A 26,520-nucleotide genomic window follows, 5' to 3' on the forward strand; every position below is an offset into this window, starting at 1 on the left:
AGTTTTTAATAAACATCTACTTTCATATAATTATGATTAAATAGAATATCAGATAATCTTGCTGTGAATTGTATCATTATTTTTAAAAGCTTTTCTTCCCCACCGAGTTAAAAAAAACAGTAAACAAAGTCTTGGAAAAACTTAAGTTTAACTGAGGTATGCCTGTGCTGACAAAAGAGATGAAACTACAGATGTGATATATAAATCAGGACACTATAAAAACTCAATGACAGATCAAAGTCAGCTTATTATGAAGTGCTTGTCCATAAATGACACATCAGAATCCAGGAAAGGAAAGTAATATATCAACAGAACAGGATTCAGGTTCTTTGTTATAAAATGACTTTTTAAGGCTGGATATCAGGCTCAGGTCCACAGGCTTATACAATAATTTAATTATTGCTCACCATAAAGTAAAATCAAGCAGCATTTATGAGACAAAAAGATGGGCAGGCAAAGAGATTGAAGAGGGATTCGTAATTGGAAGTAACATAACATTTATGTCAAGTTTTGGACTTGGATAAAATCCTAGAACAGCCACGGATTCACTGGATGACCTTGTTAAAATTCCCCTCATTCAATCTCTTTCCTTCATCTAATAGCTGATGGGAATATATATCTTGCATATCAGAATACGTATCAGAATACAGGGTTATTCTTGAGATGAATGAAATAAGGCCTGTAAAACCATATGCATATCATTTACAGTCCTTACTCAGGCTTTAAAAATCTCCATAATGTATCTAGGCTAAGAAGTAGTGAATGGTACAGATGAAAACGGACATGAACAAAAGTACACCCCTTCAGAAAAGAAAGGAGTAAATGAGTTAAAACTGATGTTTTAAATTTTTGAGGATTAATTTCTCTTTTAAATTTTGTATATTGTATATTTTATCACTGCAAGCAGCTTCTAGACCTAGATGGCAGAAAGCAGTAAATAATTTACAAAACATAAATACAAGACAAAAATTAGCACTTTATGTAAGTGATATTTAATTACAAGAACTCTCATTGAGGTATGCCTTATTATATTTCTTTTGCTGCCCCCCCTTCTTTATGCTCTGTGTGATATTTTACTTCAATATGTCTCAGCCATCAGTTCCATTTGCTCTAGGCTACTGGTCTTCAGCTGGTGAGTTGGGACCCGCTAGTCCCATCATACAAATATGTAGTTAAAGATTAAGAAATGGGTCCCTAAGTGCCTGTTTGGGTTAAAAATGGGTTCTGGATTTGAAAAGGTTGAAGATACCTGCCCCAAGGAATGCGGTGTGGGTATAGAGGTCTGGACTTTCCCCTGCTTGTTTTTGAGCTATCTTCCCTGAAGAGGGTGCTTTTTTATTTTGATGCTGCCACTGAGCTGGCCAGGATCTTATCTTCATTTGCCAGCTGGCTGCTGCTGTATATACTTGGAACAAGCTTTAGGCCTGAAGCCTACATTGTTGGAAGTGCTCCTCCACTGTTGCCTGTCATGTAATAACTTTTGAGGGAAAGATTAACTTTGCCAGCATCTGCACTTAGGGAACTTTCCTTCAAAATGGGGGTTATGTTCTAAGGTTTTTGAACTGGAAAGCTGGTAGTGCAGAATGACGGCCATATTGAATTGGGCTTGCTTCAACGAATTTGAACTGCAGCTGTCTTGATTCAAAGTTCAGTAATCATCACTATGTACAAGTCAAGACAGTCTTCTTCCTGACAGGAAGTCTCCTCTGCTTTGCCAAGAATAACATGTTTCTTATTTGCATCTTGGGCACTTTTCCTTCACTGGTTTCATTTGAGAATCCATTTATAGCTTTTAATGGAACTGTTTATCAGCCTCTGCCTTTGTATAAAAGAAAAGGAACAGATAATTGTTCCAAACAGCTATGTCAAGTAGGACCTTTTGGTGAACTACAATGATTCTGAGCTCACTTGACATATTCACAATGTAAAAAGTATGTCTAGACCACAGTCTATTATATGTGTAAATGTACTCAACGTGGAAGTATAAGCCTGGGTTATAGAATAAAATGCAGAATAAATAAGATAAAAAATCTAGCTCAAGGTTACAATATATGCATATCTCTAAACGTTACCTGGGATACAACCACAACTTTACCAGTGTCTGCATTAACAGCTTGAACCATCCCTGTTATAGTACTGTTGCCCAATGACACTCCTGTTACAAGGCCACTGCTGTTGACGGAGGCAATATTGGTATTGCTGGTGGATAATATTATGTTGGACTGTGGCTGTGGTCCTCCCTCAGAGGTAATCTGTGTTTGTTGAAAAAACAAAATTAATTACTAACAGTAATTACATACAACAGGGCTCAGATCCTTGAAGATTCAAGGAACCTTGCAAAAGTGAAACAAAAACTTAAGTCATAACCAAACCATGTTTTTTTGTTTTGTTTTTTAAAAATCCCTTACAAGGATGATTCGAAAGTCACTAAATGCTTGTCAGGTGAAAGGGGGGGAAAGTATTGGATTGTATCTTAAGATCAGAATTTGTTTCATCTGAAAATAATGCAGCCTGGGACTTGTGAAGAGATTATTAGGAGGACCTCATTTTAGTTCTAATTTACTGCAGAGGTCTTTTCAAGAGGTTAATCTCCATTGACTGTGCAGTTCATGGCAGGATAGAGCAGTCTTGCCCAATCTGGTGACCTCCAGATTCTTTCTATGATCACTCTCAGCAGCCCCACCAGTATGGCCAATGGTCTGGGATGATGAGACCTATAGATGGTTTACTAAGAAACGATTCATTCAGTGCAATAATCTTAAAAATAACTCACTTGAATCATTGCACCTATGAGCAATGTGACTTTTCTTGGCATCAGCCTAAAAGGAGGAAAGACCTAGAAGTGAAAGGGCAAGCATTAATAAAGGCCCACTTTTCAAGGGTTACATATCCATTTAAATTTCAGTGTTTGCAGTTCTTCTGCTTATCCAAATCCTCCTCTTGTCCTCCTTTTCTTTCATGTGTTCTCTCCTCCTTCTATATCAATAACAGCTACTATGTCTGGAAAAAACAGTAATGACTATACAAGCAACACCTCCCACTATGCCTTACCATCCATGTGGACATTTGGTTTATGCTCCTAATTATGCCTCTTTTACTCTTCCCTGTGGTGAGGAATGAGATGGTGCTGAGGGCCTCCTCTTCTCCAATACAGGTCATTTTCAAATCTCCTTCCTTCACCCTTACCTTACATTTTCCATCTCTGAAATGCCATTTAGTAGTTTTTAGTCACTTATTGTGGCTCTGGCCCATGAGATCTACAGCCCGGCTTCCCCTCTTCTTCTTCTTTTTAATTGTTCTTCTTTTTAATTGACCTTACCTTCAAATTCCATTTTGTTATAATTTTCATGAGTCAGTATTTTCATTGAAGGTTCCATAAAATTCTGTGCTTGTTTCATGAGCTTTTACCTTCATCACATATTCCTGTGATTTATGCTATCCTTCCCTATTATTACTATTCCTCCCCTCCCCCAATCAAGTCCCATCTAGCCTTCATTTTTGGGCCTTTCTGTATCTACACACACACACACACACACACAACTATATAGCAGAGATGGCTAACCAGTAGCCCTTCCGATGTTCCTGAACCACAATTCCAATTATCGCTTGTTATCAGCCATGCTGGTTGGTGCTAATGGGAATTCAGAAACATCTGGAGCACCACTGGTTAGCTACTACCATTGCCCAGGGAACTATAATGCATTTATTGGCTTTGGAAAGCTAAATACGTGGAAGGAATTACCATGCTTATATTCTTGCTTAATGATACCAATACTTATTTACTTACTTACTTATTTCAGACATCTTATTCATATCAAAGAAGTAGTTTTTTTGAGAAACCAAGCAGCCTCATATTAAGGAAACCAGAAAGCATTATCTGTTAAGAGTTAAAATGTTTACTTCAATCTGCTGTGGAGCTGAATTGATCCTTTCTCCATATCTGTCAGTGGCAAACGCTGTAAGACTGGTTTGACCTATGGCCAGTCCATGAACTAGAAAAGCAGCAGTGTATTCATCAGAAGCTTCACCGAGAGGCCTGAAATTTAAGAAAATACATTAATTGGACAAACCACGTACAAAGCAATGAAGACAATATTCAGCACTGGGGTCTAGAATTGCATCTCTCTATGTTGCTAATGATGAAGTCCTAAGTAGAACAATATACAACAGCGGCAAGTTAAAAACAAAATGGCACAGATGCTGACTGAATCTTAAGTAGGTTTTGTCAAGGAAGAGGCACTGACATCCTAGCAAGTAGCACTGCCAATACCAATGTGCTCAACAGGCACGGAAAATATCTATTTGGAACAGCATTAATAAAGCCCCTTGAGTGGAAGGGAATGAGAAACTGAAGGCCTCCGGGTTGGTCCCAGTCCTTACAGTCTTTCAATCTGGCTTGTGGCCTCTACTCCATCTGCTCTGTCCCTCTGCTCAGCTCTGCCACCTTCTTTGGCAGCTGTGCAATCCTTCCGTCTGCCACAACCTCCTTCACCTCACCACAGCAATACAGCTGCTGCCACGAGGAGACAACAGTCAGAGAGACACATGTGTGAGCTTGGCAGCTCAGCTATGGAACACTAGGGCTAGAAGAGAATACACTGTGTTCTCCTTGCCATTTCCCCAACTGCCAAAATGAGACTTTTCAGAAGAACCAAGTCCGGTCTGTGGAAGTACACTTCCTCAGCAGTGGCAGTTTTGGAGCTCCCTTCCAAACATGGCCCATCTTGCTCCCACTCTGAATAGTTTCTGCTGGTAAATAAAGATGCTGATACTTTTTATAGTACTCCTTAACATGGGCACAGATAGGCTTTCTCCACAGAGTGTTCTTCCATTTTGTGAGTTGCTCATTTTAGCAGTTTGCAAGTCATCTTGAACATTTTGTAACAGAAAAGCAACAGAAAACATATAAATAATAACCTTAAACCATGCAGTGATGTTTAACATAATCTTTAACATCCACCACAATATATTTCTATTTGTCCCTTCTGTGAATGCATACTATCAGTACAGCCTCCCTCCAAATACCTTGCAGTATTACTTTTGTTCCTTTTGCCTATAAGTGAACACAAATTAAAATAGCACTTACTTTAATGAGATAATTGGAGATGCTGCCTTTAGATTTAAGTCCATGAAGGCGAAGTATTTAGCTGGAAAGTATTTCTTGGAAGCATCCAGCACTCTGACGTAAGCGGTAACTTTTTTGCCAATCTCTACCTGCAATGCATTTGTTTACAGATGTTCACATTTTCTCTGAAGCAATTCTCCCAGATTGTCAACACCTTTATGATTAATACTGATAAGTTGCTAAGCTACCAGTCCCGGATCAGGCTACTGCAAGGTAGCAAAAGAAGGGAAGTCATTCCCTTTACTCTTCAGAAGTGATAGTCCGTTCAGACGTGGAACAGCCACCCTTGCCTACTATTATTATTGTGATATTTGTATGGGGCTAGAGATGACTTTTTGGGTGGTGGCTGGGGGCAGGGAACACAGTACATTAGAGAGTTAAAACCCTTGGCATACCTTGGTCTCGTTCAGAGGTAATGCTATGTTATTGCATCACATTTAAATGAGACCTTTATCTCAATAACTTTAGGTAGGTCAGTATTCTCATATTGCAGGGCAGGCTGAGAAATAGTGACTTGTCGAAGGCCACCTAGTGAGTTCTCACTTCAGTATCTTTGGCAGTATGTTTTACTAGCTCTCTATTACTCTGTTTCAGGACTCCTTAGGGTCTGTGGACAGCTTAGATTCAATGTCCTAATTAAGCCCACAAGTCACCAGTTGTAATGAATAAATGAGCCCCCCCCAAAGCCCACTTGAGTAGAATGTCTTATAGCCAACAGTATAAGTTCTGTTAACATGTTAGATACACGTAAAGGAAAATACCATGTTGACTTCTGAGTAGTAGAGCTGGCCCAGTCATTAGGCAGGGTGAGGCTGCTGCCTCAGGTGGCAAAACCCCCCGGACAACACACCTGCCGATGTCTTGCCGCCTTTGTTCAGTGCTGAAGCACCACTGCCACTGGTGCCAATTTTGGACACGATTGCATCCATTTGGGGCAATATCTTGCCCAAAATCACACCCCAAATTGGCATGATTTTGCCTGAAATCAGCGCTGATGGCACTGCCGCTTTGCCACCAGCAGATGTGGCAGCATGCATGGTGGCGGTAGAGCAGGCAGTGGTGGCAAGAGCAGGTTGGTGGTGGTGGCAATGGCAGTCAGGCAAGGCAAGACAGCACTTCCCATTTTGTCTCCTGCTGCTCCTGCTGAGTGAGCTGGCAGATTTGGTTCCCATACTGAGTTGTGGTTGTCTGTAAGGAAACCTTGATGCACAAGCTTCTGCTTGCAGGTAAGGGTGCTGTGGGATCAAGACACCTAGGTGTGCAGATGTACGATCACCCAGAGCACCTACATTTTTTACCACTGCAAGTGGTTCTTCAAAGGAAGCCAACACAAAGTTGGGGGTAGGGCTAAAAGTGCAACCAACATGCTATTCCCCTGTATGTGAGTAATCACATGGAAATGAATACTAACCTTGTCAACAACTCCAACAGATACTACTTGTATATCAGACACATGCACTTCCACTTTGGCAAGAGTAGTAGAAGCAAGGCACAAATCATGAATCATTATAGACAGTGACCCTGGATGTAAAGGATACACCTAAAATACCAGAAAGGGTGGGAGGTGAGGACATACAAAAATGCAATTCTTAATGGTTCTGAATTTTCTTACAGCAATCAACAAATGGAACACTGCTATCCTGGATAAAAGAGAAATGCACTAATACTTTAAAAGGCATTTTTCCTCTAAAGGAGAATCTACCCCTTTCAAGTAAAGCTGTAAAATATATTTAAGCTTTCTCCTGTCACTGAGTTAGTGCAAAGGGCCTGTAGGTAGCAATTGCATTAACAGACCCTAATGCAGAGGGTAACCTCTAGACCTGTATTTTCCCCACCGGCATCAGTAACACAAAAACAAAACACAAATCATGAAGAGAAAGGAAGAGGTCTTTTTAAAAAGACCTTAAAAAAGAAAATACAGACAAAATTTGAGAAAAGCAAGATACAGTATATCATGCTAAAGTGCGACACTTTCTGGAATGGCTGAGCCTAATTTCACTATTACAAAAGGCATCAGATGCAATATGCATAAAGCTGATTTGCTGATGCATTTATTTATGTAACTGACAGGTTGTAGCCAAGCAAGTCCTACTCAAGAGTAGACCCACTGAAATCAACGAGCCTGAGATAGCACTAATTACAACCAATGTTTTTTTAATGCCTCCCCAAGTGGCTCACATTGACACAGAAATGAGAGGAAGGTCCCGCCCTCAACTTGGTAAGTAAAAGGACAAGACATACAAGGAAAGGGGCGTGGAGGGAAATGGCAGAGGAAGGAAATCAGTTTGAAAAGGACAACATGAAGTGGCGACTTGTAGACAGGCATTTACAGTTAGTTCAGGCTAGGCTAATCTTGCTGGTACAGTAACTGATTCAACTAATCTCTGAATTAGAAATTATTGTATTAATCCAAGTTTTAAGATGTTTTGTTAAAGTAATTCTTTATACTATTATGGCTACAGAATGCTTTTTAATGCTTGTATTTCTACATTGTTTTATCTACACATCTGCCCAGAAAATGACAAAATAAGTCATACACAGAAGGGTTTTTTCTTTTGCTGAATTTAATGACACAGTCTAAATTAGCCAGGGAATAATTTATCCAGGACTCAGAGGAGAGTCAGTCAAGGGTCTTGGTGGCCCTAGTCTACAGGGTAAAATGGAAAAGTTCTCTGATTTCCCAGAACTTCATAGTGGTCAGCCAGCTTTATTATTTATTGAAGTATTTACAACCTGCGCTTTCATAAAAGTATATATCAAGGCAGTATGAAGCATACAATATATGAAGATCCAAGGTTTTGATTTACCGTGTTCCTGGGCTCTAGTCCACTTGATTGTAAGAAAAAACCTCAAAATGGTTTACAGTATGCAGCCCTGGACACCAGGAATATATCTCGCAGAATTCCACTAAGATTAAATACTGGGCCTTGTTTAACTCCTATTCATTCCAAATAGATTTGTTTGGGATATGTTCCTGGGAGGCTGTTCCCTAGCATAGAGGAGTTCTCATTGGAAATTCTAAGGCTGCTTTATTGAAACTAATGAGCATGACGTCAGGCTCCCGCCACTCTACTTTAGAAAAATCATTGTGTACTAAAGAGTTTTCCCTCTAAAGTAAAAACAGTGCATTATGCTACTTACCACTGCAACACCTTGAGCTTCTTCATAAGTCACTTTTGCAATATTGAGAGCGCTGGTATTAACAAGAAAATATCCAGAGCCCTCCTTTATGAGCAGTTCAGTCTGCCAAGAAAAGTACATATTATATAATTTACATAGTTTATATCTTTGCACAGTTCACTTAATAATGTGTAAAGGGAATGCCTTACCTTGACAGCCTGGTGATTATAGATAGTCACTTCTTTAGGACTCACTTTTACATCGTCCACGAGTATTAACTCAATGCTGGAGGACACAGGTGTAAGAGGTTCATACTGTAAGAGATAAGGAAGGTAACCCAAAAGTGCCACATGAAACTTCTGATCTGATGTCATTTCGAAAAACACTTTGTTTTGTACAGTTTGTAATTATGCTTTATCACTGCACACCATATACAGTGGTACCTCTGGATGCGAAATGGATCCGTTCCGGAGCCCCGTTCACATCCAGAAGCGTATGCAACCTGCGTTGGCGCTTCTGCGCATGCACGGGTCACAATTCGCCGCTTCTGTGCATGATGACATTTTGACCGTCTGCACATGCGCAAGCGGTGAAACCCGGAAGTAACACGCTCCATTACTTCTGGGTCACTGCAGCACGCAACCTGAAAATACTTATCCCAAAGCTACTTCAACCCGAGGTATGATTGTACTGATATCGCAGTATAGAAATGGTGGCATATACAATATTTAATTAATAAATGAATATGCAAAGTTTTATTATAGTTAAATAGATTGTGGAAGACTGCTTCCCAGAAGCAGGTAGTGTCTGGACATGACAGCATTGCTTACTTGGCTTTAGGTCAGCACAGTACAGGTACAGCTGCAGGGGCATCTCATTGGCTCTGCTGCTGCACCTGCCCAGTGCTAAACTCCCATCCCCTCACCCTCTTGGTTACTGGCATTCACCTCCAAGATGGGATGCCCCGTAAGAAATGCCACCCTGTCGGTCACTACTGCCTAGTAACCAGTTCATCGTTCCTGTATTTCTCTATCTTGGCATAACATGCCAATGTATTTTGGTGAGCCTCGGCAAAATAAGCCTATTCTTCAGCTCATGGTTCAGTGGTGTACCTTGAAATGGCATCTAATTGTGTTTTCTACTTGAGATCTGAAGTAAAATTAGACTTCATTAATTCCTCACATTAGCTCTACATTCTCAATCAAATCTCCTAACTCCTACTCCTTCTCTTTGTGAGATGGAACTTAATACCGTATGATCTTAGAGATTACTTGGTACTATGTAGTGATGCTGACAATGGATGCTCTCTTAATCTAGAAGAGGATGATTAGGGTGGAAGCCAGGCATTAGTAAAGCATGTGGGACATATGATGAGGCATTTAGAGCTGCAGCTGTAATAAGTGACTTTGATGCTCTGCATCAAGGCAGAATCACTTATCAAATCAGGTATACAAATGCAGAACTCCATAGTATTTGATTATAGTACTAAAAGAAAAAGGGGAGCAATGGCACTTCTCTGCTGGAAAAATGTATTTAAGTGCTTCTGTCAGGCCCATAATTGTCTGCATTATGATGAATATATTTTAAAGCTACTAAAATGCTATATAAATGCACTAAAAAAACCTGGCTATAGCAAATATACCTCATTAGGGCAGTGTAGGTAAAGCTGGAATAAAACTGCATTACCGGTTTATTCACTTCTGCAGCAGCAAGATGAAGATGTTGATATCCAGCCGCAGTGGCAGATATAGTCACTGCTCCAGGTTTATTGTGAACTAAAACAGTTTGCAATCCTAAGGAAAAAAGAAAGACAAAACTGGAAAAGGAGCATTTACTACCTGGTTAAGCATCAGTATACAGAAGCATGGAGGAAACTGACCTTCCTCCCCTCATTTCATTGTATCTTTAAAATATTTTTAAAATAACATTTTTCTCATCAAAGTGTGAACAAAAAGAAAGAATCAGACCCATTCCAAGAAGGAAAAAAAACACCCTACAGAAAGCAAAGTGTTTTGATCTAGCACTAATGGCACCAAGTTCAACCAGTTTACACAAAAAAGTGATACATAATGTCCTGGAGTCGTACCATGCATTTTGTTCTGACCATTTCCATGATTTTTCAAAAACGGCTCCATTGGCATATCGGCTTCTATGCTGGCCAGTGAATATTTTGTTGATTCCCAGATAATATTAAGGGAACTAAAATTGTCAAATTTACGTCCCTGTTGATCATAAACCTCCATCTCCAATACTGGATTGCGATATTTCGAGACAGGGACCTGGAAGAGAAATCATTTTGTTTATAAACAGGAAAAATTATCCTTGGAATTGTGTAGAATTGAAAGACAAGCCATGGTGTATTGTAATGCAACAATCATATTTTTCAGCTGAATAAATGTTTGAAGATTTTTGTGAAAAAACAGGGGAAACTGTCGTCTCTCAAGCATGTTGAAAGCTTGCCTACATGATTGGCCCCAGCCGTGTGCTAGCAGGAATTTAAACCTTTAAGCAGCATGTTGGGATGAGGCCATAGAAAAACAATTCCTATGCCATTTCTTAAATGTCTAAAGGGTACTTAAATGCTAGTTAAAGATAGGCATTTTACTATCATTCTTACCCCTTGCTTGTTCTGATGAAGAAAAGGACAGGAAAGACCTATCTCAGGTTCTGCATATATAGGTGCCAAAGTGAATCGGGAGGGACTGGCACAGATCAGCATCAGAACAGCAGGTTCAGCAGCTGGAAAGGGGTTAGTAACCGTGGGCTTGTTTCCAATTATTAAGGAAATTACCTGCACAAAAATGAGAAAATGAATGAAAAGAAAATATGAATGCTGTGTTAGGAAGGAATTTTGTTGTCACACAATCTAAAGCAAACTCATTTTTCTCTCTTTCTCTCTCTCGCGCTCTCTCTCTCTTGCAAGAAATATTAAGCCAACATGAGTTTATGTTCCAGTAATAACCTGCACTCCTGACAGATAAAGATGTATCATTTTGACATTTATTTTCATACACAGTTCCAGTCCATTATCAAAGCACAACTTCTCACTGATTATTGCTATTATACCAAGCTTAACACTGCAAAACAAAAATCAAGCTTTTAAGATTTTGAAACAGATGGCAGAGCTTTCTTTCTTCAAGGAAAAGGAAAGTACAAAGTAACTGGTATGTACATATACCAAAGGCTAGTTTAAGAGTTGTTAGTTTATTTCTTAATGCTCAAGGCTTTTTCATTTTCTTTCCTGACAAAAGCAATATTCTTACCCTATAAGAAAATCAACTGACAGCACATTTCAAGTCATTGTAGATTATATGAACACTATGAGAACAACTTTCTAAGTGTTGCTGGTTCTATATTTTTTCCTCTCTTTGTCTTGACCTGAACATGAATATTTTTAATGAACATACCTGGCTGTACCTGATAATAGACAATAGGTGACTTTCATCTAAATGAATATGCAAATGCAGATCCTTTTATGGGGTGCATCAAAGTCTTAAGACACTTGTGAAATTGAGCACACTCAAAGAAAGTTGATAGAGTCAAATAGTGCAAATTGAACTGCTGAGAGACTTAGGTGAGTTTGTTTTGCTCTCCCCCCCATTTGTACTTATGACATATTTGAAAATTGTTCAGATGTCCAATAACCCCAAGACAGTTTGCCACTTATCTTTTCTTACAGTTCTCCATTTATATCTGCAGAACCTCCGAAAATAGTTTAAGGAGGAAAAAGCACCAATGACTGTTCAATGCCCTCTGAAAAAAAAGCAGTGGTCTTGTACTCAGCAACTGAACTCAGCTGTTGACGCTTTTAACACATTCTGTGACATAAAAGGGTTCTGTGAAAAAGCACTTGTGATGTTAACCTAATTTTGAAATGCTTAGTTCTCAAGAGTGATATTAGATTTATCAGAATCTATATAAAGAGCAGCAACTAATTTATGCATTCAAGTTTTGTATTATACTGTATTAACTTTGGCACCCCCCAAAAAAGCTCAACAACAACCAATGGGTAGATCACTGCCAGTTTTTTTTTAATAATGGGAGTAGATCACAGTTTCTTGGGAGTTGGACGTCCCCCCCTTCAATTTATTTGTATGCCACTTTCCCACAAAACTGTGCCAAAAGTGTTTCACAACACATCAAGTGAACAAGTATAGCCATTCAATATATATTTTTGTGGTCTCAAAGTCCAACAAAATTTATCATCTCCATCCGTCTTACTCACTTGTTCCCCCAGGGCTCTGCAAGATGCTCTAACCCAATGTTGGAAAGGATTTCTAGTTGTAGGTGGCCCTAGTAATGATAAACCGACATTGTCTGAATCTTCAGCGCTGATGTTCCTGTAGAACTTGGATGGTTCTAGAACCCATGGTCTGGGTCCCCCTTCAAATATTATATCTTTGGAGGAGCCTAAAGTTACTAGGGCAGCAGAAATGGGATCAACAGTCTAGGAGAAGAAAGTAACCCTGATTAGAATTTGGTACAAAATTACAAAATACTGAAAATAATATAATAATAGCACATCATACTGTTGTCTCACACTGATCTTCATGTTTAACCTATGAGATTTATATACTCTGCTTGGAATTCTTGAAATATTGAAGCCTCCAAACTGTATCCAAAATTACTATAAAAATTAAAACAGCAACTCTAAGTATAAATAAACCTAACCTAACTAAATGAACACTTAGCCGTGAAAAATCAAATAATCTGTCATGTTGAACGACTTTATACCAAGTTTAGGAATCTTTTATCATATGATTTAAGCACAGCTTAAAGTTGTTTTGGGGTGCTGTCTGAATATGAAGTGACATTAGAAACCTATGGAATATTGGAACAAAACCAGTATTACCTCAGTGTATTTGCTTACAAGCAAAAAAATTCAGAGCATAAAGGTAAGGTAAAGGGACCCCTGACCATTAGGTCCAGTCGTGGCCGACTCTGGGGTTGCGGCGCTCATCTCGCTTTACTGGTCAAGGGAGCCAGCATACAGCTTCCGAGCATAGTGCTGGTTTAATCCCACCCCCTAAAGTTGTAGCTCATTACAAACATGGAATTTCTCCACGTGAGTGACTTTTCTGAATCTTCTTTTCCCCACTCTGTCTCTACCCCTCCCCACAAAAAATATCTGCTTTTAAAACTAATGTGATATCTATTTAAGCAAGTGACAACTAGTGCTCTGGACCACTGAGACATACTAAAAAGTTCTAGATTAATTCAATCTAGCTATTACTATTACATTAATGAAACAGGCTTATTATCTCAAGGGTACATGTCCACAAGTGGTTGGACATTTTGTAGTTCCTGAAACCCGTAAACAGTTTATAAGGATTATTCAAGGTAGAAAGCATCAGAGATCCAAGCATACGGGAATGAAGCGATTTAATTTTGATTGAAACCCTTTGTATCCTATAAGACTTCACCTCAAATCACTCAGTATTGCAAGTAAGTATTTACTGAAGAATCAAAAGCTACGAGGACTAAGAAAAAGGGGGAACTAAAGGCTTACTTTTAGTGGCAGATGGGCAGCTATAGTAATGCTGGCACTGAGGTGGATATGTTCATGGGTGTAACTAACAACAAGTGCTGTATATCCTTGGGCTTCAGCTTTTACCCTGACCCCACTGCAGTAGTCAGAAGTTGGCTTTAGTCTTCCTGTTAAGGAAATCAAAGGAGAGTAAAAATGTGCAATGTGTAAATTTAAGTAAAATTAAAATCAAATTTATTCATGTTGTTTTTATAAGTAAACCACCTGCCCTGAATAATCTACATATTTTCCAGGGCAGTTTACAAGAACAAGAACACATATAAAGTAATACAAATAGTGAAGTGAAAAGTCAGCAGATCAAAACAGTATTGCTAGCACTGCGAAAGTCTTGGGGTGGAGGGTGGGGGAAGGAAAGGTCGGTGACCATTTTGCACAGGAGTTCCAATTTTTGCCCCAGTGTACATCGACAGAGAACGTATAAGCATGACCCACCCCCAACCCTGTTCTGCCTTCTTCTGGGTATAAAAGGACCCATGCGTTGGTGATCACATTTCAGTTGGACAAGCCTAAAATGGGCACCACCTGTACAATCAATTCCTATTATATAACCAGTTTTGTTGTTGTTGTTTTTTACAAACTTTTATTATTATTATAAATGGATGAAACAAAACAAAAGTGGACTGGGAACCTGTATCCTTCCAGAGGTTGCTGACTTCCAACTCCATCAGCCCCATCCAGCATAGCCAATGGTGAGGAATGATGGGAATTGTAACAACTGGGAAAGCAACAAGCTCTCAACCCCTGATCTATATAACACCTCTTAGTTATTCATAAGCATTTGCTATTGATAAAAGAATCCTTAGCATGCCAGTAAGTGGATTACATATTTGTTCCTCTATCTTAAAAACTGAAATGAAGTAATTCCTTTTAAGCCACCTTGAAGTGGAATGAATACACCACGGTTCTCAACCTCGACAACTAAATCAAAATGTGAACAGTCGCTCAGGGTGACCATCTGACTGGTTTCTTCATTCATTAGACCATTAATCTTCAGAGGCAGCTCCAGGATTTCACCCACACGTGCTTCAACTCGACATGGCGTGAACTCCATGCCACTAGGTTCTGTCACGTACACCTAGGAAACAATAATGAGGTAAGACACAGCAGCCAGAATGGAGATAATGAACAAAACCTGAACTGGAAAATTTGAAATGCCAAGAGAAAGTTGCTTATTTTTAGCCACTTTTAACTATCTGAAAGTTTCACTTTTAACCTCAAAAATTTCCAACTTCTAATTTGGAATGCGTGACTTGCAGACAAATAACTTTGTTATAATCAGAACAAAGCATGACACAAATACCTTGCAGAGCTCCTGAGACTCTTAGAGATCTCTCTCTCTCACACCCCCTCCCCCCGATTACACAACTTACACCCTTTATGCCCACACACAGTCAAAAAAGTGAGACCTAGAGACAGGTCCAAAGGCAGACATGGGCAAATCCCCTCAATATGGTTTGGTTTATGTATTAAGGAGGCAATGGAATTGCTAGGGAAGACATGACATTCTTTGTTAACTTCCTATAAATTACACTTTAGTTATTTAAGGTTCAATAATATCTGTCTAATGGACCTCCACTTATCTAATTCCTCATTCAAGAATAACAGAGGCAGTAGTTCCTTCTTAGAAAATCTAAATGCAAGCAAAGAGCCCCTTAGGATCTTGATTGCACCTTTCCTTTCTCCCCTAATGCACTTGGTGCTATATCTGAGTTAAGGACTACCGTAGATTCATTGTTGTTAGAGTTGTCGTGCTCTAGATTTCTGCAATTGTGGGAGTTTCACCACAATGAGCTTTAAGAACCTCTAGGTATTGACCATATGGCCAAACACCACAATGTCTTTGCTAATATAACCTTTGTTGAATGCCTACTGTTCCTAAGGAGATTTAAATCTTTGGGGCTTATTCTTTATAACATGCTGACAATGAAAGTGACCAAGCTGAATTCATGTCATCCAAAAGGGAAATTCCCACTCATTTCAATTTCTTCATTTCATCTCTGGCTCAATGCTCAGGAATTGGGCAAGAGATAGTGACAATGCTACTGGTAACAGAGAAGCTGAGATCCTTTTGTGGAGAAAGAAATAATAAACTGAAATGCATTTGAACATCTCATTTTAACATCATCTTGTCCAAACGTGAATGTGCAGATGTCACTGCATAATAGTAGAATAGGAATTTAGCACCTATAAACTTTGCAGTCACTGTAGGTGTATTACTCTGATCCCCCTCACTTCTTCAAGGAGTCCTCTCTCTTCTGAAAGAGCCTCCAATACCATGGCTCTCAAAATGTGTATCAGAAGCCTAGGGAATCCCAGGGAAGCATAGGACCTTGTGGCAGGTGAAGCTTTTCTCTCCAAGTCAAAACAGGTTGGCTAAATTGAATATCCCCTGGGAGTGAACCTTTAGGGATTGGATTGTAGGGGGTGACGTCACTCTTCCTTCAATATGACTTGGAAAGAAGGGAACTCAGAAAGAGATGCTACTTCTTATATTTTATCTGTGCATGGACTTAGGAGCTGGTCAGAGAACCTCTTCTATTCTCCTTTGTATGCCTGTGTTGCATTAATACTCCACATGTTATTACATGCAGCAGCAGGCTCTGTCCATTTCAATAAACAGAGCTTACAGACATGTAAATATAAACAGGACTGTGGTCAATCACACTGAGTCAGAGTGAATGCACAGCAGGTTTGGTGCGTGCTTAATACGCATGTGACTGTTGTGTTTATTGACAGCTCACTTCTGTCACATATTTTCTATAATATACACATGGAAATGCTATCTCAAATGTGGGGAGAAGCAGATGCTTAAATTCCAAGTTTATATTTTATTCCTTGCTATCATCAAGAAATCATCACAGATGGATAGCAACATTTCATAACAACTGCTTGATCAAAGCTTTTATTCAGTGTGTCTAACTTTTTAAGCCACCTGTCTAATGCTTCAGGTTAAATTGCGGACCATATGGCATGGTGTTAAAAATGTAATCCTCATGAAAGGTATAGACTACTTGCATAACCTGATAATCAAGGTCAGCAGGCAGATGTTTGCTTCAAACACAAGATGCAAAGCTTGAGCAGAGACAGTTAAAATGTTAAACTGAAGGCACTTGTTTCATTTAATGCTCGTTCTTGCAAGTTCAAATGAGATGAAGTGCACTCATATGGCTCTGCGTTTTGAATCATGAATCTCAAAGTAAAGGTTTAACTAAACATCTCATTTCTGAGCCTCATGTAGGCAGCTATCATTTCCTGGAAAATGACATTTTGGGGACAGAGATATTGTGTGGTACATACACACAGTGCATAACAAACCTCCATCTAACTTTAGTAGTAGGTTAGCAAGCAGGATAACACTGCAACTTAATATTTAAACTGCTGTGTTCAATGTCCATTTAAAATATTTTTGAAAGGACAGACTGCTTAAAACAGATTGAAAACAAGCTGTTACATACACCATAGGCACTGCAGTTGCAACTTACTTTCATACCAAGAGTGACTGTCTAGTAAATGGCTTTTCGCTCTGGAACAATCACTATGTTCCTGGAAAATGCACCCTAGCAAAAGGGCTTTTAGAAAACAAACATACAATGTGAACTTGGCAGGATTCCAATAGCTCTTGATTAAAATAGCAGGCAGTGGCTCTTTAACCAGATTCCTCTCCATTAGTTGTTGCATTATAACTGGTCCAGGTGGTACCATCTATCTGACATAAGCACAGTAGTCCAAATGAAAACATATCTCTATATTCTTAAGTACACAGGCTCTAGAGAGTCAGGTTGGGCACATATAATACCTGGCTGATCTTAGAAGTCAGGCTTTGCTTGTGCTATTAGAGACAGCACAATTGTGTATGTGGGGATGTCTTTGAAGCCAGTTCAGAAAACTACAGCTAGTACAGAATTCAGCTGTGAGATTACGGACTGGGACCAGAAGGTCTGAACATATTACACCAATTCTGGCCCAATCGCACTGGCTACAGTTTAGTTTCTGAGCTCAATTCAAAGTGCTGGTTTCACCTATGAAATCTTATGTGGCTAAAGATGCCTCAAGGAGCCCCTCTCTCCACATGAACCAGCCCAGACTCAGAGATCTTCATCAGAAGACCTTCTCCATGTGTCTCTTCCTAGGTTTTTTCAACGGGGCTCTCCATCTGCGGAATGCTCTGCGGATGTGTCTGGCACCATCACTGTCAGTTTGGGGGCACCAGACCAAGACATGATTTACATAGGCTATTGGTGGTTATGTTAGCCTCTACTATGGTGCTCAGTTTTTAGTAGGGTGGGGCAGGCATTTCTTGATGTATTTTTGAATGAGCATTTTAGGAACTTCATACTGTATAAAGTTTTTTCTCTCTCTGGTTTACAGCTATACAGTTTGACTGAAACAATTGGCCTGGTACCTGCTAATTTGTTCCTGTCTGCTTACTAGCCTGGGCCCACAATCACCCAGATTTACCCCTCCCAGACATACAACACATTCAGCACCTGGCTCTGCATGTATTCCTATTCATACTAGATTAGGTTTGCACGTGCACCTCTTTACAGTTGTTAAATATGGTAAGCTCTGATGGTGCCAATCATCTATTTGAAAAACTAGGAGGAAGAGGGGAAATTAAATCCAGAATCACAACAGGTGAGAAGTGTGGTTAACCATCTGTTTGACAGGTGAGTGTGCAGAAATCTGCATGAACTATGGATCAGTCATTATATATAATTGTAGCTGAAAATTGGCTCTCCAGGAGTTTTAAATGTTTGCAATTTCACTTTGGGAGGAGAACAGATAATTTGGAAAACTTATTTAGAAGCCTCCTTCTTCTGGCTGAAGACTATTTCAGGTAAGTCAATTTTGTGTCTTGTAACCTGAATTTCACCAATGCAACCTTTCTACAAGGTTTGTAGGAAGTGTCTTCAAATCTTTCTGCGGTTCTCCTCATCTGTAGGGTGTTAGCATTTAGCCAGATGACAATGGATAAAGGACAGCATTATTCACCTTTAGCAATTTAAAAAGGAACCAAAATTAACATGTTGGTCATTGTGACGGAAAGCTCAGGTAGACCAGAATTTAGTGGTGCAGTGCTGTGAAATTTCCCCAGAGTGGTATAGCTTGCAGAGTTGGCAGCAGGTACAGCTATCCAGAGGGGAGTGGAGACAGCACTTTGTGAGAGAAAAAGAAAAGCAGCTGGGAGTTGGTGTTCAGCTGGATAGGAGAATAGCCTCTGAGCTTTGTGTAAAATGCGCCCTGAGGAAAGTATCTATAGCCAGAGAAAGAAGTCTCTGAACTTAAAAGATAGTGACTATTGTCTTTTAAGAGTATACAGAGAAGTGAGAACTGGGAATTTGAAAAAGGAGAAGCGGAGTTGTGAGGAAACACTCTCCTTTGGTCTCATTTCAGGAAGAAGGAAAGAGATCTTCTGGAAAGAGAGAGGAATAATTCCAAACCCATTAGGAGGGGTGTGGTGATCCCCTGGTCTGCTATACTAGTAGAAGAGGCTCAGGAATGAGATTTATATAAGACTGACAAAGTACCACCTTGTCTCAAGACTCAAGGATTAAGACCTCAGCTGCAAAACTTCTGCAAGTAGTTTAAGGAATTAAAATATAGTATGTATTTACCATCTTATTTGGAAACTTGTAGCATCCACTCAATTGTTATAGAAATATTAGTTAACAATTTCTTGAAATGATTCTGCCTCCTGGCACATCTTTTCTTTTACCAATTTTGTTGTAAAATGAAACCTTTTTCCTGTTTAACTTCCCTAAATCTCCAAGTGCTAGAGTTTTCTTTAAAAATAAGAAAATTAGCCAGTAGTAAGAGGGGGCATGCCTCAGTCATCCTGTGCATTTTATCCTGTTTTCCCTCCTTGTCTCGTACTCCATATGTATGAAAAGCTGCTTCTGCAGTATTTAACAAACATAAATAATTCATCTAGGGAAACCCTCTTGTGAGAGAAGCGAAAGGATGTTCAACATTTCCTGTCTGCTCTGAAGCCCCACAAGTAGAATTCCCTAGGCACAGAAAGAGACATGAACTCTTCTGCTTCATGACTGATAGCACAGTGTGCCTCCTCTGCAGATTCTGATAAGACCCTTCTTGGAAGGAAAAGCAAAATAAGTATTACTTGCCTTCATTTCCCCGTAATGCAATGAATTCTGAACGTCACTGGCACGTATAATACTGACACCAATTTCATTTCCAGTGGTCATTACTCCCTTGACTGTTACTGTAGCAACGTTTTGGTTAGATGAGGACCAAGAAAAATTACCACTTCCACCATGAGCCTAGACGGTAAATGAAAAAACATAAGAAATAAATATATTCATTTTATTACTTGTTCTCATATATACCCCTAAGTTACCCATTCTGCAAATTACTCAAATAGATTAGAATAGCCTAGCCTAGAACTGCTAGCCAGACATTCATGGAGAAAAACACTCTTCCGCTGAACTAGAAACATCAGGGATCCACACTCTGCTGCATTTTAATCTCTTATTTCCTTACACAAAGATGTTTCATTCATAGTTATAATGGCCACAGACACCTCTCCCCCTCTGGTTCTCTATCGCCGGCTAAATTTTTGATACCGAGAGATACCTCAGTGATTAATAGTGCCAGTAGTCAGCATATCATTTCACAAGTCAGCACACAAGAGGCCCAGCGTATAGCATTGCTGCGTTCTTAAGAACTCCGATTAATTCCGTTTTACTGAAAGCCGGAGACAGCCAACTGAATGATTTCAAGTCTCAGTGCAGCTAACCTGTGTACTGCTGAAAGTGTTTTTCTACCAATGGGAATTTCTGAAAAGAATTAATGGCAAAAGGGGGCACAGAAAATTGATTTCTTGCTGTCATCATGTCTTTATTTTTAGTCTTAAGGGGAGGTTAGCTGTGTATATACATCGCTTCTGAAATTCATCAGAAGTCAGCCGTTGACAACAATGAAGAGCGCCGGTTTTCACTATGCTTCATACAAAGGTCTGAATACTTTGGCCTGCAACACCCTTAGTCTTTCAAAGGACTCAGTAGCTGTAAAATGCATGTCATCAGCCCTAAGTCCTTTCCTAAAATCAAAACTGCTAGGTAAATCTTCACACATTTATCTTCATTTTGTCTTTGTGGCTTGAACAAGAAGATGCATTTACAGTACTCTGTTTTTATAGCGTGTAAACTATGGAGAGATGTATGACCTCACAGATCAAGCAACGGGATAGCTCTGTATGCTATGCATATCAGAGATGTGTACCATCTGTTTCCGCTCTATAAAAAACCCACTGCCATAAGTAGAATATCGTCAATAGCAGTCTGATATGAGTTATAAATTCTGGCAGCGAGGAAAGAAAACCCAATAAGGGCACTGTAAATTACCCACACTCTTCCACATGCAGAATTCCTTCCCACTCATCTTCTCCACTGGTCAGATTACTCTGCACATGCAGGAGAGTTTCTCAAATTATCATAAATAATTATGTTTAGAATTATTCTAAGCAGAAACACAAATTTAAAAACCCAGGAAATAATTTCACTTTCACAGGCCAAACTGCCCAAATAATCAAACATTTATAAATAGGGGGTGATCACCACCACACATCTCCCATACCCTTCTGGAGTTGGATTGAGTTCTAATACATTCTGTCCCCACTGCACCACCTCTCACATTCGGAGGGGAGGGGGTTGAATTAACAGAAGCACAAACCACACATGCACACCAGCAGGAGCATCCACTGAGTAGAGCTTTGTTCAACAGATGCTCCTACCCGCGGAAGCAAAAATCTAGATTCAGCCCCATAACTTACCGTATTTTTCGCCCCATAAGACGCACCGGCCCATAGGACGCACCTAGTTGTTTTTTTTTGGGGGGGGGGAATAAAGGAAAAAAAATTTTATTCCCCCCCCCAGGTGCGCTGTGTTAATCCTGAAGCTTGGGGTGTGTGTAGCTCAGCGCGCCCCAAGCTTCTGAGTGCAGGCAAGCTCTCCGCTAGCCCTGGGAGAGCTGGGTCTCCTACAGCTAGCGGATAGCTTCCTGAAGCCTGGAGAGCGAGAGGGGTCGGTGCACACTGACCCCCCCTCGCTCTCCAGGCTTCAGCGAAAGCCTGCATTCGCCCCATAGGATGCACACACATTTCCCCTTAATTTTTGGAGGGGGAAAAGTGTATCTTATGGGGCGAAAAATACGGTAAATTTCTTTCTCTCAAATCAGATGACTTAACTAAGACTTCTGTATTTTTACATGTCAGAAACCCACACAGCTTGGCATTTATCCCTAAAGTATGCTTCACATAGATGCCTCTTTTCAATTTCTGATACAAAGAGGACGAAAATCTTTGTCAGAGATCTGAAGAGCTCTGACACCCTTAACTGAGTTACCTGTAAACAAAACCAAAAAAATGCTTGCGTAACAGAATTTGTTTTTCCCAGGAAAGTTCAAAGAAAAGATGCTTCTGGTTAACCTTATTCGCTGGAAACTGAGAAAGCATGAAAATTGCAGCAGAAGAGTCATGGTTGGAAGATCTACTATAAATAAAGCTGTGGCCTTTGCCTCCCAACAGCAATGTTATTGCAATGGTGGATGAAACAGAGGAAGTGAAGTATGTCGGTGCGAGTGCTGCTCTGGCTATCTTCTTGGCAGTCAACAAAGCTCCTAACTTATGGAACCTACCTGCCATAAACCATAAGATTTTTTATTTGTTTTCCATTTGTTATTTTCTACCACCACAGGTTATGTTCTGCAATCATACCTACTTTAAAAGGAAGGCTCCTTAATCATAAGAGTGTGCCATAAAACAAAATGCAGTTCTGGAAGCAGCAGGTGTCAAATTGCAGCAGAAGAGTAACGAAATTCCATTTTCTAATAGAAAGAGGGTTGCAGCTTCAAAAGTTAATAACGTACAATAGAGTCATCAAGTACCCAATAGCGAGGCGGACTGTTTTCTGCATTTAGATGGCTTTCAGCACTTACCTTTATTGTGTACTGATAGGCTCCAGCTTTCGGCTGCCATGGAAACGTCAAAATGCTTGGTGAAAGAGCAATGGGAACATAAATGTCTACTTCTTGCTGATTCTGTACAGGAACAGGTAGTGTGTGAACACCTCCATCCTATTAAAATAAATTATGCACTAATTAAACTTTGTTTATTTGACAAAGTCTGTCTGAATCTTAAAAAGATGAAATGCCGGGGGGGAACTTAGGGATGCTTATTTCATCTCTCACATGTTCATGAACTTCTGCATCGTCACATACACTGGAGACACTTCTCCATGTCTCCCTGTCTCTGAAGTTACATAGTTGGCCATCTCAGCTGGCACTCAATTTAATGTACTTTCAGCACCAGGCAAAGACCTCTTTATTTTCCCCTTTTAAAGGCTGTGTGCTGATTACTATTTTGCTAAGCTGCTTTACTGTTTTAATCTATAGTTGCCCCGAGAATATTACTGAAAGGTGTACTGTAGTGTCTTTTAATAGTAGTAATAAAAATACATACATGGGCTAAGAAGCTGATACAGAGAGTGGCCTTCTAATTTGTGTTGCAGAGCACATTTTTGTCAACATATATGTATTAGAAATGTATGATATTGATAACCTGAAGATATGGGTTTTGGTCCAAAGGCCTTACTACATTCTGGGGGCTTCCTTTCAACTCCAAGCAAGTAATGTTAGGATCATAAGATTGTTTCCAATATCAAAACATTAGTTATATTCAGAGTGGGTTCAGTGAAATTAATGAATCTTGCATCCATTGATTTCATTGGGTCTACTCTAAGTAACTCAGTTGGATATGCTCTATAGTTACCCCAAAAAGCAATGGCTAATCTACAGTATATAACAATTACTATTGTTAACCAAAGACACGTTGCTCACAATAAAGTTAATTGTTAAAAAAACCCACTTAGTATTTTCCACTACTATTACTACTACTACTACATTAGTATAAACACTTCAATAACACTTTTAAATTCACATATGTGACCTAGTTGTAATCCTTACAACAGCATTATAAAGTAAGTCAGTCTCCTTATTAAACTATGCATCACTTTCCACACTTGGATAAGACCACATCCACTAAACTTTAAACCAGAAAGAAGTGTATTTCAAAATAGAAGCTGTTTATCTGTTCCCATTAATGGGTTTTTCTGAACTCCATACCGGCAATTACATTCTAAGTCAAGAAACAATTCCCTAGACAATTATCCCAAGTAAATCAGCTTGCAACTATCCAGGGCTGCCAAGATCTGCAGCCTTGAGCAGCAACTTCTCATTAGTCACAGAAGCATTGCTTTATTTCCTGTGGGAGGTTGCTAACAAGATATTCTGGAATCAATGGTGTTGGTTATGGGGGCACTCAAAACTTTGGCATGGTGTTATATCCTTGGGGTACTTTGCACATCCAGACTGATAGCAGGGACTCAGTCACCAGTGGTCTATAGGAATGTTGCAGATTTAATTACCGTATATTATTATAACATTTCCTTTTGATACCCATGTTGGCTAGGTATGAAGAAAACCTCACAGCCCTGCCCTCTCCTTGGTGCCAGCGAAGCATGTAACTGAACACTGAAGAAACTTGCCAGGCCTCCCTCATTCCATGAGCAACTGCAAAAGCCTCTTGCCTCTACAGCAGCTTCAGGACCAACAGGGACCAGATTGCTAAGAAATAATTGTTAACACTATTGAAAAAAAAATGATTAAAAGTACTCCCCCCCCCAAACCAGAGTCCTTTCTGTTGGGGATAATTCAGACTGAAATTCCCAGGTGTCAGAAAAGGTTATCTATGTATGCTACCACTGCAGCCCGTGTTTTGATAGCGCCAAAATGGAAAACAAACAATGTCCCAACTAAAGAAGAATGGCAACTTAAGTTGACAGACTATGCACAACCTGCAGACTTAACATATCGAATAAGAGAACAAGAAGAACATATGTTTATAAAAGACTGGAAAACGTTTATTGAATATATGGGAAATAATTGTATACAGCTGAAAATGCTGGCAGCAATAAAATAAATCCAACAGTGTAAACAAGTTTTGATGGATGCAATAATGGAATACTGAATGGTATAGTTTTTGTAAAATATGCGGGGATTTATGATATGTAAAATGAACCATGGAAAGAGAAGAAGCGAAGTCATTAATATATTAAGGATGTAAAATGAGTATTTTAAATTGTTTTATATATATAACAACAGTAGGAAGGACTGTTCCTTCCTATCCCATTTGTCTTCAGTAATCAAAAAGACACCAGGAATGGCTTCAAAACTTGCAAATTGGGGCCAGTCTATAGGAAGTTAGCTTTGCAGCTTATCCTCGTATTTTGCAAATTATTGAAGCTCAATTTAAACAATCCACTTAATTTTTTGGTAAAGGTTTTACCAGACTGTCCTGCCTAGGATGTTTGAATGCTCCCTGTAGGAGAGGGAAAGCCCCTAACTTCAAGCATATACAAAAGAGTCAGGTTAACAAATAGAGGCAACCTAGTCTGCTCCCAAACACATTATTTTCCTTTGTATACAGTGGGCTTTTTCATCATGGCTGAGCAACTCATATCTATAGCATGAGTTCAGAATAGCATGAGTACAGTTCAGAAAAAGCTTTACTACTTGAATACATTACTTAGAAAAAAGCCCCCGTGATCAAAAATGTCCAACTGAGTTGCTTCAGATTGATGTATTTAGGGATATGTAGTCAGTTTGCAATTGTGAAGACAATTACTTGAAATGAAATTCTACTGAAATCAATAGAACTTATTTTCAAATAGATGTGCTTATAGTTGTAAGGGGTCCTTCATTTCTATTAAAACAAGTTACAGTGGTGCCTCGCAAGACGAAAAGAATCCGTTCTGTGATTCTCTTCGTCTAGCGGTTTTTTTCGTCTTGCGAAGCAAGCCCATTGAAGGATTAGCGGATTAGCGCTATTAGCGGCTTTTAGAGGCTTTTAGCGGCTTATCTGCTGATCTGATAAGCTGATAAGCAGCTTAGCGCTATTAGCGCTATTAGCGGCTTTTAGCTGCTTTTAGTGGCTTATCTGCTGATCGGATCAGCTGATAAGCGGCTTAGCGGCTTACAAAAAGGGGGGGGGGGAGGAAAAAAAACCAGCAGGAACTCGTAAGACATTGTCGTCTTGCGAAGCAAGCCCATAGGAGATTCGTTTTGCGTAGCACCTCCAAAATGGAAAACTCTTTCGTCTAGCGAGTTTTCCGTCTTGCGAGGCATTCGTCTTGCGGGGCACCACTGTAATTCCCACTCCCCCTTGACTTTGTTGAACTTCAAGGTATCATATTTGCTCTTAAGATACCATTCAGGTTCAAGGCTTCAGCTTTAAACAAATGCAAGACAAAATGTTCCTCTTTCAACAGACATACCTGATCTACAACAGATGTTAAAGAAGCACTTATAATGGTGTGTCCCTCCTTTATCGCTTTCACATGATGATATGAACCATTTGGAGAGGACTGAAGAACCTTGAAGTATGCTTTTGGCCAGGAAACATCAATTCTGAGATTCTGAAATTTAAAAAGGATGAGTGTAATTACTTGGACATAAGAGGATGTACTCTGAGTGAAACACAAATGAATATATGACATAGAAGTACTATAATAGATCTGGGAAAGATTGAGCTGAACTTCATTCACAAAGCAAGGCTTTCCTAACACCTTCGGCTGACTATAGTTCACTGTGCCCTCTCTGCACAATCCCGGGGATCTCTGGCAATGCTGTGGGCTGGGGCATGGGAAGTGGC

General features: G+C 39.6%; 1 protein-coding gene and 2 long non-coding RNA genes across 5 annotated transcripts in view; 2 read left to right on the forward strand and 1 right to left on the reverse strand.

Moving 5' to 3' along the window:
• Positions 1 to 26,520, reverse strand: part of NUP210 (nucleoporin 210) — a 90,759-nt gene that overhangs the window by 33,379 nt on the left and 30,860 nt on the right. For both annotated transcript variants that reach the window (XM_082211852.1, XM_082211853.1), the window contains 16 exons: positions 26,144 to 26,284; positions 22,749 to 22,886; positions 19,919 to 20,074; positions 14,670 to 14,868; positions 13,755 to 13,900; positions 12,471 to 12,692; positions 10,863 to 11,036; positions 10,332 to 10,524; positions 9,932 to 10,038; positions 8,455 to 8,559; positions 8,267 to 8,368; positions 6,537 to 6,665; positions 5,087 to 5,214; positions 3,901 to 4,036; positions 2,774 to 2,836; positions 2,073 to 2,252 (listed from right to left, as the gene is read on the reverse strand). In XM_082211852.1, coding sequence (XP_082067978.1) covers positions 2,073 to 2,252; positions 2,774 to 2,836; positions 3,901 to 4,036; positions 5,087 to 5,214; positions 6,537 to 6,665; positions 8,267 to 8,368; positions 8,455 to 8,559; positions 9,932 to 10,038; positions 10,332 to 10,524; positions 10,863 to 11,036; positions 12,471 to 12,692; positions 13,755 to 13,900; positions 14,670 to 14,868; positions 19,919 to 20,074; positions 22,749 to 22,886; positions 26,144 to 26,284 — 2,319 coding nt within the window. The remainder of the gene's footprint in view (positions 1 to 2,072; positions 2,253 to 2,773; positions 2,837 to 3,900; positions 4,037 to 5,086; positions 5,215 to 6,536; positions 6,666 to 8,266; positions 8,369 to 8,454; positions 8,560 to 9,931; positions 10,039 to 10,331; positions 10,525 to 10,862; positions 11,037 to 12,470; positions 12,693 to 13,754; positions 13,901 to 14,669; positions 14,869 to 19,918; positions 20,075 to 22,748; positions 22,887 to 26,143; positions 26,285 to 26,520) is intronic.
• On the forward strand, positions 7,295 to 19,911 carry LOC309526082. Of its 2 annotated transcripts, none has more exons than XR_014216644.1 (4): positions 7,295 to 7,343; positions 14,773 to 14,886; positions 18,162 to 19,396; positions 19,726 to 19,911. It is a non-coding gene; the product is annotated as an uncharacterized lncRNA (long non-coding RNA). The 2 variants fall into 2 exon arrangements; XR_014216645.1 differs by lacking the exon at positions 7,295 to 7,343 and adding an exon at positions 13,907 to 14,482.
• On the forward strand, positions 19,994 to 25,535 carry LOC309526086. Its single transcript, XR_014216651.1, has 4 exons — positions 19,994 to 20,081; positions 22,208 to 22,377; positions 22,768 to 22,864; positions 24,280 to 25,535. It is a non-coding gene; the product is annotated as an uncharacterized lncRNA (long non-coding RNA).

The sequence above is a fragment of the Podarcis vaucheri genome (genome assembly GCF_965113315.1).
Source record: "Podarcis vaucheri genome assembly, chromosome: 2".
Taxonomy (NCBI): domain Eukaryota; kingdom Metazoa; phylum Chordata; class Lepidosauria; order Squamata; family Lacertidae; genus Podarcis; species Podarcis vaucheri.